We start from the raw sequence: 22,808 nt of genomic DNA, 5'->3' as shown, positions 1-22,808 counted from the left end.
GTGTGAACTTTTAGGGGTTTCAATATGGTAATGGTTTAGAGAAAGTCTGCTCAATATCTGCGAGAGAAAAGATTTGTAGATGAGGCATTCAATTCTTACGGTTCCTTTCAGGGCAATCATTATTTTTATATTAGAACACAATCTACAAATTTAGAGCAGTAAAAGCACTAGCCAAAATTAATCTACTAAATGGAATACTTATTTATAGAGAAGTGAATCATATGTAATACAGTCTCTTCTCATTTTCAGAATTACTTTAGCATTCAATAAATAATTAATTACTTGCTACATCTATTCCGGAATGCTAACAGCTAAGGAACAATGCCCCCAGAATTCAAAGTTTAGTTAGCTATGAAAGTGAAATCTAGACTTGACATGAGCATTTAAATTATATAGCAACCTAGAAGTGTCATGACAGATGTGTTTACTAGGACAAATCATTTTATTTCAACTCTCATGTACTTCATTTTTTTTAAATAAATAAATTAATAAATACATTTGCAAGAAAAAAAAGTTTGTGAACCCATTGGAATTACCTGGATTTATGGATTGATTACTTGTAAAAGTGGGCTGATCTTCATCTAAGTCACAATTATAGACAAACACAATCTGGCTAAACTAATAGCACACAAGCGGTTGTGCTTTTCAAATTCTTATCTGTTCTTCCCAAAGAGATTGATTAGTGTGAACCATGCCTCGATCCCAACAACTTTCACAGGACATTAGAAGACGCATTATAGAGATGCATGAAGCTGAAAAAGGTTACAAAAGCACTGATAAAGACCTGTTCATTAATAAGACAAATTATCTACAAATGGAGAAAATTCAGGACTCTTGTTACTCTGTTTAGGAGTGGGCATCCTGCAAAGATCACTCTAAGAGCACAAGAACCCAAGTGTAACAACAAGAGAATGAAACCTCCAGAAAACTCTACAAACTGCAAAAGTCTTTTTTAATGCATTCACTATCAGTAAAACACTGAGCAAGGATGTTCCACAACACTTCTGGGAAAATGTGCGGTAGACAGATGAGACAAAAGTTTAACTTTTTGGTAAAAATTTCCAGTTTTATATGTGAAGAAAAAAGGGCACTGCACACATACAACAAAACCTCATCCCAACTGTAAAGTACGGTAGAGGGGGCATCATGGTATAGCAGTGTTTCTCAACTCCAGTCCTAAGGACTCTTAACAGACCAGAGTTTCATTATAGCACAGAGCATTACAGCACAGGTGAAATAATCATCTGAAGGGCGAGAGCAGGTTAGTAACCATCTGTGCTCTAGTTAAGATATATTGAATATCTTGCCTGTTAAGGGTCCTGAGGACTGGAGTTGAGAAACACTGTGGTATAGGGATGATTTGCTGCCTTAGGGTCTGGACACCTTGCAATCATTGAGGGAACAATTAATTTAAAAATGTATCAAGACATTTTACAGGAGAATGTTATGATTGCAATCCATCACCTCAAGCTTAAGAGATGTTAGGTGATACAACAAGAAAATAACCCAAAGCACACAATTAAATCAACTAAAGATTGGCTGAAAAAGCTTTCGGCTTTGGAATTGCTAATTCAGAGTCTGGATATTTATCCCAATTTAGTTTCTGTAGCATGAACTGAAAAGGGCTGTGCAATCAAAACAGCCAGAAATATTGAGGAACTGAAATATATCTGTAGGGGGAATGGTCCAAAATTCATCCACAATCTTGTTGTGAAAGTCTTATAAGCAGCTACAGGGAACATTTGGTGGTGGTTGTTCCTGCTAATACGTGTTACTAAATTGAAGAGTTCACTTACTTTTTCCAGCCTGCACTGTGAATTATTACTCAATGTCTTCAATAAAAATGTGAAAAGTACAACTGTTTCTTATTAGTTTAATCATATTGTGTTTGTGTAAAATTGTGACTTAGATGAAGATCAGACCACATTTTATGAGTAATCAATGCAGAAATCCAGCTATATCCAAAGGGTTCACAAACTTTTGATTGCAACTGTATATGCTCATGTATAGAACTTATTTTAATATGTACAAGAAAAAGAATCAGATCATTTAGATTTTTTAGATTTTTTAATCAAATGTCTGTTTTCTTATTCATGAGTGCTGCCATGCTTAAATCAATGCATTCCAGCGCTGACCTGTTTGCACACGGGCACAAATTCTTCTTCAAATATTTGCAGTGCAGATATTTTGTTTCCAAAATGGTGGCGCCCATAATTACAGGGAGGTGCAGGAAATGTATTTAGTGTTTAAAGGGACAGTCTAGGCCAAAATAAACTTTCATGATTCATATAGAGCATGTAATTTTAAACAATTTTCCAATTTACTTTTATCACCAATTTTGCTTTGTTCTCTTGGTATTCTTAGTTGAAAGCTTAACCTAGGAGGTTCATATGCTAATTTCTTAGACCTTGAAGGCCACCTCTTTTCAGAATGCATTTTAACAGTTTTTCATCACTAGAGGGTGTTAGTTCACGTGTTTCATATAGATAATACTGTGCTCGTGCACGTGAAGTTATCTGGGAGCAGGCACCGATTGGCTAAACTGCAAGTCTGTCAAAAGAACTGAAATAAAGGGGCAGTTTGCAAAGGCTTAGATACAAGATAATCACAGAGGTAAAAAGTATATTAATATAACTGTGTTGGTTATGGAAAACTGGGGAATGGGTAATAAAGGGATTATCTATCTTTTAAAACAATAACAATTCTATGGTAGACTGCCCCTTTAATGTCCTTTTAACTATGCATAGTATAACCACTTTGCAATATGTTTTCATTATTTATTGGGGCACATTTTCCAGTAATTTAAATCTTATTGTGAAGTGGAACTCTTCAGATATGATACTGCAGAAAAATGTACCACAGAGGACACAATAATAGAACTGCCTTATAAATTATAAGGTAATTATATTAATGTTTTCTCTGTGTTGCTAAGAGCATAACTCCTCAAATAAATGAGCAGACCTTCTCTTTCAAAACAGGAGTGACATATCTTATTTTACTGCAAAGATGTGTGTGCTATAGTCTTTTCAGAGCTCAGAGCTCCCAAATAAAGGACAGAAAGGTTCCATATTTCTATAACACTTGCAAGTTAGAGAAACGTGAGACCTCTTATTTGACTGGTCTTCCTTTCCTATGAGGGGTAAAAAATTTTAAGGTGTATATATGCTGTCAATTGGATATAGGTAGCTAGTTGAACCCCTACTACCACGTGATAATTACATTAGGTAGGTGATTGCCATTTTTTTATGAAAAACACTATAAAGTATATAAATAGAGGGCATGAGCTCAGGAACTAGTCATGTGATCAGGCTAAGATCTGAGAATTTATGACATCTTTGAGTCAGTGGGGTAGATTTATCATATGTCGGACGAACATGATCCGCTGTAGCGGATCATGTCCGCCCCACATCGCTAAATGCCGACAGCATACGCTGTCGGCATTTAACATTGCACAAGCATTGGTGGAATGCTTGCGCAATGCCGCAACCTGCACATTTGCAGCCAATCGACTGCTAGCAGGGGGTATCAATCATCCAGATCGTATCTGATCGGGATGATTGCTGTTTGCCACCTCAGAGGTGGCTGATGAGTTAAGAAGCAGTGGTCTTAACTTTTGTTTTCGGCAAGCCGGAAGGATCGTACATAAACAGCTGCATCCGCAGCATAATAAATCTACCCCAGTATGTTTAAACTTTTTCCTTGAATACATCTCAATCACAATAAGTTTTCCTACATAACTAAATATATAAAAAAAAACTGTACTTTGATATATTTTTTTACATAAGCTTATATTAAACTGTGTGAATCTTAATATTCGTTTCTTCCCATATTCTAAAAAAGGGACAACAGACATTATCTATAATTTTATGCTAACTTTATTTTTCAATACTTGCGCCAAGGTCCAATTAAAGTGCTGAGGAAATCCACATTTTAAGAAACAAATGATTATATATCTTTATATCTAACTGCTCATATCCAACCATGAGTGTCTGTTACTTATTTATGAACTGCCAAAATGAACAGACCTGCTATCCCCAAAGTCTTCTTATTTCATCCTCTCCATTTATCTTCTCCAGTTTATAAACTGATTGTTTTGCCATATAATCGTACTATACATCTCTACATAAATAAGAGTTGCTATTAGCAACTTGTTGTTATTGACAACAAACTATATATAAATATGGTTGCAGTACAATATATCGTACAATTATCCACTTTCACTCATTTGAGGTAAAGAAACCACAATTTCTAGAATGTGTGAATTCGCTGTTACCTGTGACTCCACTTGAACAAATCCTAACAGAAACTGTGGTGTAAAACTGCTGATTTGATAATTTGATATCAGTGGGGGACAGCATCACAGTCGTTCTTCCTGAGGGAAACTGAGATTTCATAGTTGGAACATTCATTGCAATGAGTTTGTCTCTAAATGTTCACTAAAAAAATGAAATCATTAGCCTATGATTTTTATAATTTATTACAATATTTTAACAATTACACCCACCCTTCCTGGTCATTTGATTTGCTTTACATACCCATCATCTATTTTGTAGCAGGGTCAGTCAGATATCACTTTTCTACTATATATGCAGTATGTATTTTGTATAGCTCTATTTCTACTTATGATCTGTTAGGGATCATAATAAAGGAAAATATTCCATATTTTCTGTAGTCATGCAATAAGTGAACATAACAGCTACATTTGAAAAACTTATGAATACATTAACACATTTTTGCTGCAATTATTTTTAAATAGCTAAACTCCCCACCAACACAACTTTACATATTTGGAGGAGCTAATCCACAATATTAAGGGTTAAAGGGACAGTCTACACCTAAATGATTATTGTTTAAAATGATAGATAATCCCTTTACTACCTATTCCCCAGTTTTGCATAACCAACGCTGTTATATTAAAGGGACATTCCAGACAAAATCGGAATCCACATGGATGTATTTCAGTTTTAAATAGAAGCTTTTTTGTAATATACATATGTTAGCAATAATACTTCTAATAAAAGCTATAGATCAGTGTTTCCCAACTCCAGTCTTCAGGACCCTTAACAGGCCAGATATTCATTATATCTTAACTAGAGCACAGGTGAAATAATCAGTTCACCCATCAGCTGATCAGTTCACCTGTGCCCTAGTTAAGATATAATAAATAGGTGGCCTGTTAAGTTGGGAAACACTGCTATAGATGTTTTAAAGGTGTATCTAAAGGGAAAGTCTAGTCAGAATTAAAATTCAGATAGGGCATGTCATTTTAAACAACTTCCCAATTTACTTTTATCATTAAATTTGCTTTGTTCTCTTGGTATTCTTAGTTGAAAGCGAAACCTAGGTAGGCTCATATGCTAATTTCTAAGCCCTTGAAGATGCTTCTTATCTGAATGCATTTGACAGTGTTTAACAGCTAGATGGTGTTAGTTCATGTGTGCCATATAGATAACATTGTGCTCACACCCGTGGATTTACTTATAAGAGGGCACTGATTGGCTAAAATGCAAGTCTGTCAAAAGAACTGGAATAAGGGGGCAGTCTGCAGAGGCTTAGATACAAGGTAATCACAGAGGTAAAACATATATTAATATAACAGTGTTGATTATGCAAAACTGGGGAATGGGTAATAAAGGGATTATCTATCTTTTAAAACAATAACATTTCTAGAGTAGATTGTCCCTTTAAATGAAGATTGAATACAACCTGCTGCATTATTTTTAACATTTACTTTCCTTTTAGAGATGTACACAAACGCCTAGATTTAGAGTTCTGTGTTAGCCGTCAAAAGCAGCTTTAAGGGGTCCTAACGCTGCTTTTTACCGCCCGCTGGTATTTAGAGTCAGTCAGGAAAGGGTCTAACGCTCACTTCCAAGCCGCAACTTTTCCATAGCGCAGATCCCCTTACGCCAATTGCATATCCTATTTTTTCAATGGGATCTTCCTAACGCCGGTATTTAGAGTCTTGGCTGAAGTGAGCGGTAGACCCTCTACCGACAAGACTCCAGCCGCAGAAAAAAGTCGGTCGTTAAGAGCTTTCTGGGCTAACACCGGTTTATAAAGCTCTTAACTACTGTGCTCTAAAGTACACTAACACCCATAAACTACCTATGTACCCCTAAACCGAGGCCCCCCCACATCGCCGCCACTCTAATAAAAAATTTTAACCCCTAATCTGCCGACCGCACACCGCCGCCACCTACATTATCCCTATGTACCCCTAATCTGCTGCCCCTAACATCGCCAACACCTACATAATATTTATTAACCCCTAATCTGCCCACCCAACATTGCCGCTACCTTACCTACACTTATTAACCCCTAATCTGCCGACCGGACCTCACCGCCACTCTAATAAATGTATTAACCCCTAAACCGCCTCACTCCCGCCTCAAAAACCCTATAATAAATAGTATTAACCCCTAATCTGCCCTCCCTAACATCGGCGACACCTAACTTCAAGTATTAACCCCTAATCTGCCGACCGGACCTCGCCTCTAATAAATGTATTAACCCCTAAAGCTAAGTCTAACCCTAACCCTAACACCCCCCTAAGTTAAATATAATTTTAATCTAATGAAATAAATTAAATCTTATTAACTAAAGTATTCCTATTTAAAGCTAAATACTTACCTGTAAAATAAACCCTAATATAGCTACAATATAATTATTTGTTATATTGTAGCTATATTAGGGTTTATTTTACAGGTAAGTATTTAGCTTTAAATAGGAATACTTTAGTTAATAAGATTTAATTTATTTCGTTAGATTAAAATTATATTTAATTTAGGGGGGTGTTAGGGTTAGGGTTAGACTTAGCTTTAGGGGTTAATACATTTATTAGAGGCGAGGTCCGGTCGGCAGATTAGGGGTTAATACTTGAAGTTAGGTGTCGCCGATGTTAGGGAGGGCAGATTAGGGGTTAATACTATTTATTATAGGGTTTTTGAGGCGGGAGTGCGGCGGTTTAGGGGTTAATACATTTATTATAGTGGCGGCGAGGTCCGGTCGGCAGATTAGGGGTTAATAAGTGTATGTAAGGTAGCGGTGATGTTGGGGGCAGCAGATTAGGGGTACATAGGTATAATGTAGGTTGCGGCGGTGTCCGGAGCGGCAGATTAGGGGTTAATAATAAAATGCAGGGGTCAGCGATAGTGGGGGCGGCAGATTAGAGGTTAATAAGTGTAAGATTAGGGGTGTTTAGACAGACTTAGAAAGTGTTAGGGTGTTAGGTGCAGACTTAGAAAGTGTTTCCCCATAGGAAACAATGGGGCTGCGTTGGGATCTTAACGCTGCTTTTTTGCAGGTGTTAGGTTTTTTTTCATCCCAAACTGACCCATTGTTTCCTATGGGGGAATCGTGCACGAGCACGTTTTTCCAGCTAGCCGCTACCGTAAGCAATGCTGGTATTGAGAGTTGAAGTGGCGGTAAATATGCCTCTACGCTCCCTTTTTGGAGCCTAACGCAGCCCTTCAGAGAACTCTCAATACCAGCGTTATTTAAAAGGTGCAGGGGGAAAAAAACACGAGTAGCTAACACACCCCTTTGGCCGCAAAACTCTAAATCTAGGCAAAAGTTTTTTATGACAATTTTTTTAATATTTCTCTCTGCCCACTTTAATAGGAATACAGCAGACTTGTCTAAGGTCCTGGTGTATTAATGAGGCATTTCAGATGTTTTATCTGTCCAATAAAGGGATATGAAATCCAAAATTTAATTTTGTGATACGGAGAGAGCAAACCATTTAAAAAAAAAAGTTTTCTATTTAATTTTACTATCAAATTTGCTTTGTTACCATTATATTCTGTGTTGAAGATTGTAGACTATGTCCATACATAGTCTACAATCAAATAAATATTAGTTTTTAAAAGCCCAGTTCATGCATTATATATGACCTGTATTGTATGGCAATATCAACTCCTGGATGTTAAATCTTTCTGAGGCAGTCCACTTATATTTTATTTCAGAAATCCTGTACACGGTTTGTGTTAAAGTCACAGGAACTGCTGGTATTCGCCTCACTGGAAGAAACTTTTGCCGGTGCTGCTCTTCTATCTGAAGTCTCCTTCGCTTCAGAGAGAAAGTTGCACGATCTATGTAAAAAAAGAACAAGAGCGCAACCTCCGACTCAAGTATAGTTTTATGAAAGACAGAATAAGCGCTAAATACATATGCACTTACAAAACTTAAAACATTAGTCAGCCTGTCAATACGACAAGTCCGCTGTATCTGCTGTACTCCACTGTGCTCTTGCAAGTGATCCTATGCCCTTGTTATGGTTTTGTGGTCTTTTTTGTAAATTCACCGATTCTGGTGGGACCTCCTTGGGACGTCCGTGGGCTGTTTATCGCTGCAAGCTGTGTCCTACACTGTGTGTTCCTCAACGCTTTTCCCCCGACGCCGGTCGGGCTTTCTCAATAGGTTAGATTGTGTGATAGTTTCGGCATACGCAGGCTTTTTTGGAACTGCCCCTAATACTGTGTAGCCAATCACTCAAGGTGAGTAAATGACAAAAAAGCCTGCGTATGCCGAAACTATCACACAATCTAACCTCTTGAGAAAGCCCGACCGGCGTCGGGGGAAACGCGTCAAGGAACACACAGTGTAGGACACAGCTTGCAGCGATAAACAGCCCACAGAGGTCCCAAGGAGGTCCCACCAGAATCAGTGAATTTACAAAAAAGACCACGGAACCACAACAAGGGCATAGGATCACTTGCAAGAGCACAGCGGAGTACAGCAGATACAGCGGACTTGTCGTATTGACAGGCTGACTAATGTTTTAAGTTTTGTAAGTGCATATGTATTTAGCGCTTATTCTGTCTTTCATAAAACTATACTTGAGTCGGAGGTTGCGCTCTTGTTCTTTTTTCACATAGTCCTCTACTTAGAGCTAGCTGATTAATGGTGGTTGTACATATATGCCTCTTGTCATTGGCTTACTCAATGCGTTTAGCTAGCTCCCAGTAATGCATTGCTGCTCTTTCAACAAAGGATACCAAGAGAATGAAGCAAATTGGCTAACAGGAGTAAAATGGAAAATTATTTAAAATTGTATGCTTTTTCTGAATCATGAAAAAACTATTTGTGGTTTTATGTCCCTTTAGGATCTGTGGAAGAGACACCTCTCAGGATACCTTGTGCATCAGTCCCATGATTTTTTAAATAAAAGTATATCACTATATGAAGCAATATCTATTTATTATTGTATCTTCATTTATAAAAAAAAATACCCTGATACAGAGTAAAAACTACCCTCCTCCTCTTTAAAAAAAAAAAAAAAAAACATTCAAGGTCATTAATACCTACAGGCAAAGAGCTCAAATGTATCACCATCAATTAGTCTGCTGCTTACAACACTTTAGTCAATCCTGTCCATACAGTTATATTCACTCAGAAAGAGCACAGTATCAATGTATTATAAAGTCTGTGCTAATATCCATACAGTTATAATCACTCAGAAAGAGCACAGTATCATTGTACTATAAAGTCTGTGCTACTATCCATACAGTTATATTTACTCAAAAAAGAACACTGTATCATTATATTATATACTCTGTGCTACTATCTATACAGTTATACTCACTCAGAAAGATCACTGTATCAATGTATTATATATTCTGTGCTACTATACAGTTATACTCACTCAGAAAGAGCACTGTATGATTGTATTATAAACTCTGTGCTAATATCCATACAGTTATACTCACTCAGAAAGAGCACTGTATGATTGTATTATAAAGTCTGTGCTAATATCCATACAGTTATACTCACTCAGAAAGAACACTGTATAATTGTATTATAAACTCTGTGCTACTATCCATACAGTTATACTCACTCAGAAAGAGCACTGTATAATTGTATTATAAACTCTGTGCTAATATCCATACATTTATATTCACTCAGAAACAGCACTGTATGATTGTATTATAAAGTCTGTGCTAATATCCATACAGTTATATTCACTCATAAAGAGCACTGTATCATTGTACTATAAACTATGTGCTACTATCCATACAGTTATACTCACTCAGAAAGAGCACTGTATCATTGTACTATAAACTCTGTGCTACTATCCATACAATTATATTCACTCAGAAAAAGCACTGTATGATTGTATTATAAACTCTGTGCTAATATCCATACAGTTATACTCACTCAGAAAGAGCACTGTATGATTGTATTATAAACTCTGTGCTAATATCCATACATTTATATTCACTCAGAAACAGCACTGTATGATTGCATTATAAAGTCTGTGCTAATATCCATACAGTTATATTCACTCAGAAAGAGCACTGTATCATTGTACTATAAAGTCTGTGCTAATATCTATACAGTTATATTCACTCAGAAAGAGCACTGTATGATTGTATTATAAAGTCTGTGCTACTATCCATACAGTTATAATCACTCAGAAAGAGCACTGTATCATTGTATTATAAAGTCTGTGCTAATATCCATAGTTATACTCACTCAGAAAGAGCACTGTATCATTGTACTATAAAGTCTGTGCTAATATCTATACAGTTATATTCACTCAGAAAGAGCACTGTATCATTGTATTATATACTCTGTGCTACTATCCATACAGTTATACTCACTCAGAAAGATCACTGTATCATTGTATTATAAAGTCTGTGCTAATATCCATAGTTATACTCACTCAGAAAGAGCACTATATCATTGTATTATAAACTCTGTGCTACTATACATACAGTTATACTCAGAAAGAGCACTGTATCATTGTATTATAAACTCTGTGGTACTATCCATACAGTTATATTCACTCAGAAACAGCACTGTATCATTGTATTATAAAGTCTGTGCTAATATCTATACAGTTATATTCACTCAGAAACAGCACTGTATCATTGTATTATAAAGTCTGTGCTACTATCTATACAGTTATACTCACTCAGAAAGAGCACTGTATCATTGTACTATAAACTCTGTGCTACTATCCATACAGTTATATTCACTCAGAAAGAGCACTGTATGATTGTATTATAAACTCTGTGCTAATATCCATACAGTTATACTCACTCAGAAAGAACACTGTATAATTGTATTATAAACTCTGTGCTAATATCCATACATTTATATTCACTCAGAAAGAGCACTGTATAATTGTATTATAAACTCTGTGCTACTATCCATACAGTTATACTCACTCAGAAAGAACACTGTATAATTGTATTATAAACTCTGTGCTAATATCCATACATTTATACTCACTCAGAAACAGCACTGTATGATTGTATTATAAAGTCTGTGCTAATATCCATACAGTTCTATTCACTCATAAAGAGCACTGTATCATTGTACTATAAACTATGTGCTACTATCCATACAGTTATACTCACTCAGAAAGAGCACTGTATGATTGTATTATAAAGTCTGTGCTAATATCCATACAGTTATAATCACTCAGAAAGAGCACTGTATCATTGTACTATAAACTCTGTGCTACTATCCATACAATTATATTCACTCAGAAAGAGCACTGTATCATTGTATTATAAAGTCTGTGCTACTATCTATACAGTTATACTCACTCAGAAAGAGCACTGTATCATTGTATTATAAACTCTGTGCTACTATCCATACAGTTATATTCACTCAGAAAAAGCACTGTATGATTGTATTATAAACTCTGTGCTAATATCCATACAGTTATACTCACTCAGAAAGAGCACTGTATGATTGTATTATAAACTCTGTGCTAATATCCATACAGTTATACTCACTCAGAGAGAGCACTGTATGATTGTATTATAAACTCTGTGCTAACATCCATACAGTTATACTCACTCAGAAAGAACACTGTATAATTGTATTATAAACTCTGTGCTAATATCCATACATTTATATTCACTCAGAAACAGCACTGTATGATTGTATTATAAAGTCTGTGCTACTATCTATACAGTTATACTCACTCAGAAAGAGCACTGTATCATTGTATTATATACTCTGTGCTACTATCCATACAGTTATACTCACCCAGAAAGATCACTGTATCATTGTATTATAAACTCTGTGCTAATATCCATAGTTATACTCACTCAGAAAGAGCACTATATCATTGTATTATAAACTCTGTGCTACTATCCATACATTTATACTCACTCAGAAAGAGCACTGTATCATTGTACTATAAAGTCTGTGCTAATATCTATACAGTTATACTCAATCAGAAAGATCACTGTATCATTGTATTATAAACTCTGTGCTAATATCCATAGTTATACTCACTCAGAAAGAGCACTATATCATTGTATTATAAACTCTGTGCTACTATACATACAGTTATACTCAGAAAGAGCACTGTATCATTGTATTATAAACTCTGTGGTACTATCCATACAGTTATATTCACTCAGAAACAGCACTGTATCATTGTATTATAAAGTCTGTGCTAATATCTATACAGTTATATTCACTCAGAAACAGCACCGTATCATTGTATTATAAAGTCTGTGCTACTATCTATACAGTTATACTCACTCAGAAAGAGCACTGTATCATTGTATTATAAAGTCTGTGCTACTATCCATACAGTTATATTCACTCAGAAAGAGCACTGTATGATTGTATTATAAACTCTGTGCTAATATCCATACAGTTATACTCACTCAGAAAGATCACTGTATAATTGTACTATAAACTCTGTGCTACTATCCATACAGTTATATTCACTCAGAAAGAGCACTGTATGATTGTATTATAAACTCTGTGCTAATATCCATACAGTTATACTCACTCAGAAAGATCACTGTATAATTGTATTATAAACTCTGTGCTACTATCTATACAGTTATACTCACTCAGAAAGAGCACTGTATGATTGTATTATAAACTCTGTGCTAATATCCATACAGTTATACTCACTCAGAAAGAGCACTGTATAATTGTATTATAAACTCTGTGCTACTATCCATACAGTTATACTCACTCAGAAAGAACACTGTATAATTGTATTATAAACTCTGTGCTAATATCCATACAGTTATATTCACTCAGAAACAGCACTGTATCATTGTATTATAAAGTCTGTGCTAATATCTATACAGTTATACTCACTCAGAAACAGCACTGTATCATTGTATTATAAAATCTGTGCTACTATCTATACAGTTATACTCACTCAGAAAGAGAACTGTATCATTGTACTATAAACTCTGTGCTACTATCCATACAGTTATATTCACTCAGAAAGAGCACTGTATGATTGTATTATAAACTCTGTGCTAATATCCATACAGTTATACTCACTCAGAAAGATCACTGTATAATTGTATTATAAACTCTGTGCTACTATCTATACAGTTATACTCACTCAGAAAGAGCACTGTATAATTGTATTATAAACTCTGTGCTACTATCCATACAGTTATACTCACTCAGAAAGAACACTGTATAATTGTATTATAAAGTCTGTGCTAATATCTATACAGTTATATTCACTCAGAAAGAGCACTGTATGATTGTATTATAAAGTCTGTGCTACTATCCATACAGTTATAATCACTCAGAAAGAGCACTGTATCATTGTACTATAAAGTCTGTGCTAATATCTATACAGTTATACTCAATCAGAAAGATCACTGTATCATTGTATTATAAACTCTGTGCTAATATCCATAGTTATACTCACTCAGAAAGAGCACTATATCATTGTATTATAAACTCTGTGCTACTATACATACAGTTATACTCAGAAAGAGCACTGTATCATTGTATTATAAACTCTGTGGTACTATCCATACAGTTATATTCACTCAGAAACAGCACTGTATCATTGTATTATAAAGTCTGTGCTAATATCTATACAGTTATATTCACTCAGAAACAGCACTGTATCATTGTATTATAAAGTCTGTGCTACTATCTATACAGTTATACTCACTCAGAAAGAGCACTGTATCATTGTATTATATACTCTGTGCTACTATCCATACAGTTATACTCACTCAGAAAGATCACTGTATCATTGTATTATAAACTATGTGCTAATATCCATAGTTATACTCACTCAGAAAGAGCACTGTATCATTGTATTATAAACTTTGTGCTACTATACATACAGTTATACTCAGAAACAGCCCTGTATCATTGTATTATAAAGTCTGTGCTACTATCTATACAGTTATACTCACTCAGAAACAGCCCTGTATCATTGTATTATAAAGTCTGTGCAAATATCTATAGTTATATTCACTCAGAAACAGCACTGTATCATTGTACTATAAAGTCTGTGCTAATATCTATACAGTTATACTCACTCAGAAACAGCACTGTATTATTGTATTATAAAGTCTGTGCTACTATCAATACAGTTATATTCACTCAGAAAGAGCACTGTATCATTGTATTATATAATCTGTGCTACTATCCATACAGTTATATTCACTCAGAGAAAGCACTGTATCATTGTATTATAAACTCTGTGCTACTATCCAAACAGTTATACTCACTCAGAAACAGCACTGTATCATTGTACTATAAAGTCTGTGGTACTATCCATACAGTTATATTCACTCAGAGAAAGCACTGTATCATTGTATTATAAAGTCTGTGCTACTATCCATACAGTTATATTCACTCAGAAAGAGCACTGTATCATTGTATTATAAAGTCTGTGCTACTATCCATACAGTTATACTCACTCAGAAAGAGCACTGTATCATTGTACTATAAACTCTGTGCTACTATACATACAGTTATACTCAGAAAGAGCACTGTATCATTGTATTATAAACTCTGTGGTACTATCCATACAGTTATATTCACTCAGAAACAGCACTGTATGATTGTATTATAAAGTCTGTGCTAATATCTATACAGTTATATTCACTCAGAAACAGCACTGTATCATTGTATTATAAAGTCTGTGCTAATATCTATACAGTTATATTCACTCAGAAACAGCACTGTATCATTGTATTATAAAGTCTGTGCTAATATCTATACAGTTATATTCACTCAGAAACAGCACTGTATCATTGTACTATAAAGTCTGTGGTACTATCTATACAGTTATACTCACTCAGAAACAGCACTGTATCATTGTATTATAAAGTCTGTGCAAATATCTATACAGTTATACTCACTCAGAAACAGCACTGTATCATTGTACTATAAAGTCTGTGGTACTATCTATACAGTTATAATCACTCAGAAACAGCACTGTATCATTGTATTATAAATTCTGTACTACTATCCATACAGTTATATTCACTCAGAAAGAGCACTGTATCATTGTATTATATACTCTGTGCTACTATCCATACATTTATATTCACTCAGAAAGAGCACTGTATCATTGTATTATAAAGTCTGTGCTACTATCCATACAGTTATAATCACTCAGAAAGAGCACTGTATCATTGTACTATAAAGTCTGTGCTAATATCTATACAGTTATATTCACTCAGAAAGAGCACTGTATCATTGTATTATATACTCTGTGCTACTATCCATACAGTTATACTCACTCAGAAAGATCACTGTATCATTGTATTATAAACTCTGTGCTAATATCCATAGTTATACTCACTCAGAAAGAGCACTGTATCATTGTATTATATACTCTGTGCTACTATCCATACATTTATACTCACTCAGAAAGAGCACTGTATCATTGTACTATAAACTCTGTGCTACTATCCATACAATTATATTCACTCAGTAAGAGGACTGTATCATTGTATTATAAACTCTGTGCTAATTGTACCTCTTCAGGGCTTTGCATAGCTAATAAATACCAAGACGTCAAAGTCTTGAATCTGTTCACACTAGTTACCAAGATAGCTTCACAACAGCTCCACTGGTGCCGTCAAGAACCTATACTCACTGTGCAGTAATATGTCACAGTCTGCATGTTTTAGGAATTATTCTTTAAAGTACAGATAATCTGAAAGTCAGCCATGCAGAAGATATATAATACAGCAGTACTTACTCAGCAATTTAGCTGACGAGTTGCCAAGGAAGTACAAAACACCATAGCATCCAAACCAACACCCTTTTCCCACATGAATGATGCTATATTTTCATTACAATTAACACCATTCACAACAGAGGTCTGACTGGAACCTGTTTACTTGGAGAGCGTGCATTACTTTAAATAATATTTTTAGATGGATAGATAGATAGATAGATAGATAGATAGATAGATAGATAGATAATATAGAGCATTTTCCTCTATATTGCTTTAATCTTGTTTGCATTAAATCATTTGCATTAAATTGATAAAAAAGGGCAGGGTTCTAACAGAATACACTGACAAAACAAAACAGTGTATCAGACATTTCCAGAACAGTTCACATCAAATGTTCTCATTTGCAAACAGCAGACTTTGCTTAGTAGAACACAGTTTAATGATTTAAAATGTGGCAGTATGTGTATCAAGAAACTCTAATTTAAAGGGATATTCCAGCCAAAATTGGAAACCACATAGGTGCATTTCTGTATTGAACAGAAGCAATTTTGTAATATACATGTATTAGCAAAAATGCTTCTAATAAAAGCTATAGCTGTTTCAAAAGTGTATTTATGTATGCACCATCATGCACCAGCATTTTAAACACAACACTTGTTTGGAGAGCCTAAGGTGCTTGTACCATCTGGTAATGACTTAATTTGTTAATTGCTGACATGATACAAGTCCCACTGATGCTCTATGCAGCTGCAGTATTTAAAATGTGGGTGCAGTGAAAATATCTAGCTATGCCTCACATGCACATGCAGAGAAAAATGTTAACACAAAACATTGATAACTCTTAATTGAAGCATTTTTGCCAATACATGTATATTAAAAATATGTTTCTATATAAAGATGCAATACATCTATGTGCATTTATATTTCGACTGTAATGTCCCTTTAAATACAATACAGAGAAAATCCCTCATTATTTGTTATGAAATCTCCGGAGCCAGAGGGTCAACAATTTTAGCAAAGGACAGATCTGCAAAGCTTTGCATAGGAATTCTGTCATCTGTCCAAGAAAGCTCATACCATTTATAGAAATATATATTTATTATTATTATTATTATTATTATTTATTTTTCATTATTATTTTTATTTTTATTTTTAAACAACTTAATTTTATTCAGAGTTGCTGACATGTTTTAGGATACCTGACTACTGATTCTGGTATAGTCAGTGCTCCAGGAAAGAATTACCTTATCCAAGCAGTTGACTTTCTCCGTGGGATACACCACTCTGCCGCATTGGGCACACTGTGGGTTCATTTTGCTCCACTCCTTAGTCAAGGTGTTCCAGTGAACATCAATACAAGAAGATATCCAGGAGAGAGCTGCCAGTGCTTAGTCTGCTCTGCGTAAAGATATTACACTGTTGTAAAGAGGCGGGGAGCTGTCAATGCAAAGCAGAGGGAGTGCTGATCAGCTGGAGAGCGAATACATCACACTGCAGTCCCAAGGCAGATGTGTGCGTGTGTGAGCGTCTAAGCTCCCCCTAGCATAACAATCCTGCGTTTTTCCTGTTTTTTTTTTTAATGCTTTATTGAAATGAACAAATTAAGCAATACAGCTCAATGCAAGTTAGGCAAGCCAAACAAACAACATTTAAAAAATGCAGGAATTAATTACTTTTAGTGATGTAATAACTGGTTTTACTATTCTTTAAATAACTATGAGCATATTAAATGTTAAAAACAGGTTAATGTCATAAGTTCTCTATGAAACTCCAAGAAGCTACCAGCTTTCTCATTTAAAGTAGAGCAACTGAAGTCATTGGACTAAGACTTATTTATACAATACACTTTCATTTGCAAAAAAATGTATTGTGTTTGTGTCATATGCAGGTAAGCCATATACATGCACATGCTAGGTGTACATTTACGTAGCAGTGTATTTCTGTATCCCTGAGTAGAACAGCAGCACTCTCCCTTTAAGGAACATTTAAATCATTGTTATCTACATATCACAAAGTTATCACTATACTGTAAAAGATCTGCATACATAACAAATGTTTTAAAAACATTTAAAACTATCAATTTTAAGCAAAATTTGCATTTTTTTGCAGTCCATGGACACATCACCTTAAAGTCACAGCAGGCATTTAAAGCATGCATGTCAGTGGTGTGGCGTACCTGCATATGCCAGGGAGCTGCGTGCACAGAAAAAGTTACCACAGAATGTGTCATGAACTCTTCTCAAAAAGATTTTGGAGTTTACATATTGTTGCCCATTTTATATAGATAAGATATAGATACAAATGTTTCTTTAGTTTTCCTACACAAACATTTCTTTATTTTTAATTATCGCGATGGATACACGTGTATTTATCTTAATTCTTACGCTTATCACTGGTGGTGGCTGATGGATACAAAAAACATTTATTTTACAATAAAAAGGTACAAAATATGTAAACTGCACTGCATTAATTAGGAAGCTCATGCCTAGAGCTGCTCCCTGGCTCAGCAGAACATCAAATGAAAGATAAACAGAGCACTCTAAAATAAATCACTGAAGAAAAGGTTTAGGCGCGCAAACTATGAAAATTCTGCTCTCTGACTCTGTTCCAAGTCTGTCAGTGCACAGCCCTGGGCCGCATGTCACTGAGCAGTGAGCACAGATAGGCAGGTAGGTTTAGGCTAGCAGCGCAACTTTGCAAGCCCCACAGCACACCCACAACATTCATAGTGAAATTGGGCAGGGGAGGAGCAAAGTACAAACAAGCAAAAGCAGCCGAGAAAACTATTTGTTGAAATTGCAGCACTGGCTCAAGGGGCAAAAAAATTGTGTGTCTACAACTTCCCCAGTCCCACTAATGTTCACAAATGTCAGCCTCAAATAAAATAATCTATGCATCTCAACATTGTATTTCTTTGAATTTCAATAAAATTTAAAAAAAAAAAAAAAAAAAAATTTTTTTTTTTTTTTTTTGGTGTCACCCACTGGAGGGTGTCACCCGGGTGCGGCCCGCCCCCCCCGCCCCCCCCTAGTGACGCCACTGAGTGCAGATTTAAAGAAGGCATGAGAACATCTTTATTACCTGTATTACAATATTTTTCTACAGCCTCCAAGGGAACCAGGAACCTCCATGATGCAGCTAATGATGCAATTGGTGACAATGGGCATTGGGAGCTGCTGAGGATTTTACACAAACCACAATTTTATTTTATTTATTTTTTTAATCAAAGTTTTTTATTGAGGTATTTCGTAAAATAACAATCACATCCTGTTGACATAAGTTGGATCAGCAAATAATACCTACAGGTTGACAAGAGTATGCTCAACTGGTTATATCAAACTAAACAACAAAGTATGACGGAGCATTATTCTTCACATAAACAACTCCTAATTAACAAGTCCAAGAGCAACTAATAATTAATATCAACACAACGCCAAATCAAGTACTTTTCACCATTCTTACCTGACTGTAAAGTGCACATGTGTATGATACCTCTTTTTGTAAGGTTATGAAATTAAACTTGAATCCCTGATGAATTAAATCGTCTTGTAGTGTGATATTTTGCAGGAAATTGTGAAAAATGAAAAGTCGAGATTACTTGAATATGAAGGGAACAATGACAAGTTGTAGCTATCAATATATTACAGTAAAATAGTCAATTGCCAACAATTCAAGGTTGCTCAGGTCAATTATACCATACTAGTCCTAAAGCCCGTGTACACAGGCCAATTTTTAGGTACCGCGGTTCCAACACTTGCTCCCTCTCTCTCCCCCTCTCTTTTGCGCTCTCTCTCTCTCCCCCCCTCTCTTTTGAGTTCTCTCTCTCCCCCTTATTTTTCACTCTCCCCCCTCTTTTGCTCTCTCTTTCTCCCCTTTTTTGCTCTCTCTCTCCCCTCTTGTGCTCTCTCTCCCCCCTCTTTTGCTCTCTCTCTCCCACCTCTTTTGCTCTCTCCCCTCTTTTGCTCGCTCTCTCTCTTCCCCCCCTCATCTGCTCTCTCCCCCCTCTTGCTCTCTCTCGCCCTATTTTGCTCTCTCTCGCCCTCTTTTGCTCTCTCTCTCCCCCCTCTTTTGCTCTCTCTCTCTCCCCCCTCTTTTGCTTTCTCTCTCCCCTCTCTTTTGCTCTCTCTCTCCCCCCTCTTTTGCGCTCTCTCTCTCTCCCCCCCCTCTCTTTTGCTCTCTCTCCCCCTCTCTTTTGCTCTCTCTCCCCCTTCTCTTTTGCTCTCTCTTCCCCTCTCTTTTGCTTTCTCTCCCCCTCTCTTTTGCCCTCTCTTCCCCTTTTTTGCACTCTCTCTTCCCCTCTTTTGCGCTCTCTCCCCCCTCTCTTTTGCTCTCTCTCCCCCCTCTCGTTTGCTCTCTCTTCCCCTCTCTTTTGCTCTCTCTCCCTCTCTCTTTTGCTCTCTCTTCCCCTCTTTTGCACTCTCTCTCTCCCCTCTTGTGCTCTCTCTCCCCCCTCTTTTGCTCTCTCTCTCCCACCTCTTTTGCTCTCTCTCCCCTCTTTTGCTCGCTCTCTCTCTTCCCCCCTCATCTGCTCTCTCCCCCCTCTTGCTCTCTCTCGCCCTATTTTGCTCTCTCTCTCCCCCCTCTTTTGTTCTCTCTCTCCCCCCCTCTTTTGCTCTCTCTCCCCTCTCTTTTGCTCTCTCTCTCCCCCCTCTTTTGCACTCTCTCTCTCTCCCCCCCTCTCTTTTGCTCTCTCTCCCCCTCTCTTTTGCTCTCTCTCCCCCCTCTCTTTTGCTCTCTCTTCCCCTCTCTTTTGCTCTCTCTCCCCCTCTCTTTTGCTCTCTCTTCCCCTCTTTTGCACTCTCTCTTCCCCTCTTTTGCGCTCTCTCCCCCTCTCTTTTAAACTCTCTCTCCCCCTCCTCTCTTTTGAGCTCTCTCTCCCCCCTCTCTTTTGAGCTCTCTCTCTCCCCCCACTCTTTGCGCTCTCTCCCCCCTCTTTTTTGCACTCTCTCCGCCCTCTTTTTTGCGCTCTCTCCCCCTCTCTTTTGTGCTTTCTCCCCCTTGCGCTCTCTCCCCCTCTTTTTTGCGCTCTCTCCCCCTCTTTTTTGCGCTCTCTCCCCCACTCTTTTGTGCTCTCTCCCCCTCTCTTTTGCGCTCTCTTTCTCTCCCTCTTTTGCTCTTTCTCTCCCTCTTTTGCACTCTGTCTCCCCCTTCTCTTTTGCGCTCTCTCCCCCTTCTTTTGCACTCTCTTTTAAACTCTCCCCCCTCTCTTTTGCGCTCTCTCTCCCCCCTCTCTTTTGCGCTCTCTCTCCCCCCTCTCTTTTGAGCTCTCTCTCTCCCCCTCTTTTGTGCGCTCTCTGTCCCCTTCTTTTGCGCTCTCCCCCTCTCTTGCACTCTCTCCCCCTCTCTTGCGCTCTCTCCCCCTCTCTTTTGCGCTCTCTCTCTCTCTCCCTCTTTTGCGCTCTCTCTCCCACCTCTTTTAAGCTCTCTCTCCCCCCTCTCTTTTGAGCTCTCTCTCTCCCCCCTCTCTTTTGAGCTCTCTCTCCCCCCCTCTTTCTCTCCCACTCTTTTGCTCTCTCTCTCCCTCTTTTGCTCTTCCCACCTCTTCTGTTCGCTTTCTTTCTTTCCTTCCTTCCTCTGTTTTTGTCTCTTCCGCCGACCACGCCCCTCCCACGCGCCCCTGCGAGGCCACGCCCCCCTCATCACGGCCGCCGGCCACGCCCCCTCGTCACGTCCGCCGGCCACGCCCCCTTGTCATGCCTGCCACGCCCCCATCATGGCACGCCCGACGCCGGTCACGCCCCCACCAGGCAGCTTCCTCAGTGCGCAGGTATGTTTGTCACGTGCAGTCTCTACTGCGCATGACTGCATCTGACAAACATACTTGGCCAATTATTATATAGGATTCGAGACAACATTATCCTAACTAGAATGATGGATGACGGAAGGAGACTTTATTCACAATTATATGAGGTCTCTACTTTGAGTATTATATCCGTTTACAGTTTATGCACACCCTGATATGTTCTTAACCCTTAGCTTGATGGTTTTAACTGACTCCATAAACCATGTCTCTGTTGTGACAACTTGTGGGTGAATAAAGACTAAATGATAAAGAGTATTGTTTCTATTTTAAGGAAAGTCAATTGGGGGGGGTGAGATAATACAGTAGTAACTATATAATGATAAACAAAGTACATAAATTAATTGTGGCTATAGTAATTAGATGCTTAACTGAGCAAAAGAAGAAGTTCTAAATATATATATGGTTACTTTAGAATCTTAATGTACACCACAAATTATTTTTAAATGATTATGTAGCAGCATCAGTACTTGCTTATACAGTATTAAACCTTTTAAAAACTTACTTAGAAGCTCCCAATCTAGCACTGTTGATGAGGCTAGACTGGGACACCCACTAAAATGGACTGAGAAAGAAGGAAGAGCAGACACTTCCCCTCTCCCCTTCATATGAAAAGACAGATTACACAAACAGGAGCAACCATGAATATGTAGACTTCAGTATACATCTGATACTTTGGGGCTTGGTTAGAAGTCTGAAAAACAGTACAATGTTATTTAAAAATAAGTAAAACTATACATTTTTACAAAAACGCTCCCAGATGTGCTATATAAATGGATCATCTACAAAATATTTATTCAAAGAAAAATCTAGTGTACAATGTGCCTTTATATATCCTAGATCCATAAAATATACACATTTTATAGTACATTGCAATAATACCAGTGTCTTAAAATGGCATGCTCTGTCTAAATCATGAAAGTTTAATTTTGAGTTTCATGCCTCTTTAAATGAACACAAGTCAAAATTAAACTTTCATGATTCAGATAGAGCACGTAATTTTAAATACATTTCCAATTAATTTCTATTATCAAAATGTGCACAATATTTTTAAATAGCACCAGC

The 22,808-nt window shown here is 37.0% G+C and overlaps 1 protein-coding gene across 1 annotated transcript in view; it reads right to left on the bottom strand.

The window, feature by feature from the left end:
• Nucleotides 1-17,444, bottom strand: part of NEBL (nebulette) — a 574,345-nt gene extending 556,901 nt beyond the window's left edge. Inside the window, exon 1 of the mRNA XM_053713962.1 lies at nt 17,188-17,444. Coding sequence (XP_053569937.1) covers nt 17,188-17,256 — 69 coding nt within the window. The 5' untranslated portion in view covers nt 17,257-17,444. The remainder of the gene's footprint in view (nt 1-17,187) is intronic.
• Between the last annotated feature and the right edge of the window lie 5,364 nt (nt 17,445-22,808).

The sequence above is a fragment of the Bombina bombina genome, chromosome 5 (assembly GCF_027579735.1).
Source record: "Bombina bombina isolate aBomBom1 chromosome 5, aBomBom1.pri, whole genome shotgun sequence".
Taxonomy (NCBI): Eukaryota; Metazoa; Chordata; class Amphibia; order Anura; family Bombinatoridae; genus Bombina; species Bombina bombina.
Note: the sequence above shows the minus strand (reverse complement) of the source record. Positions and strands in the feature narration are given on the sequence as shown.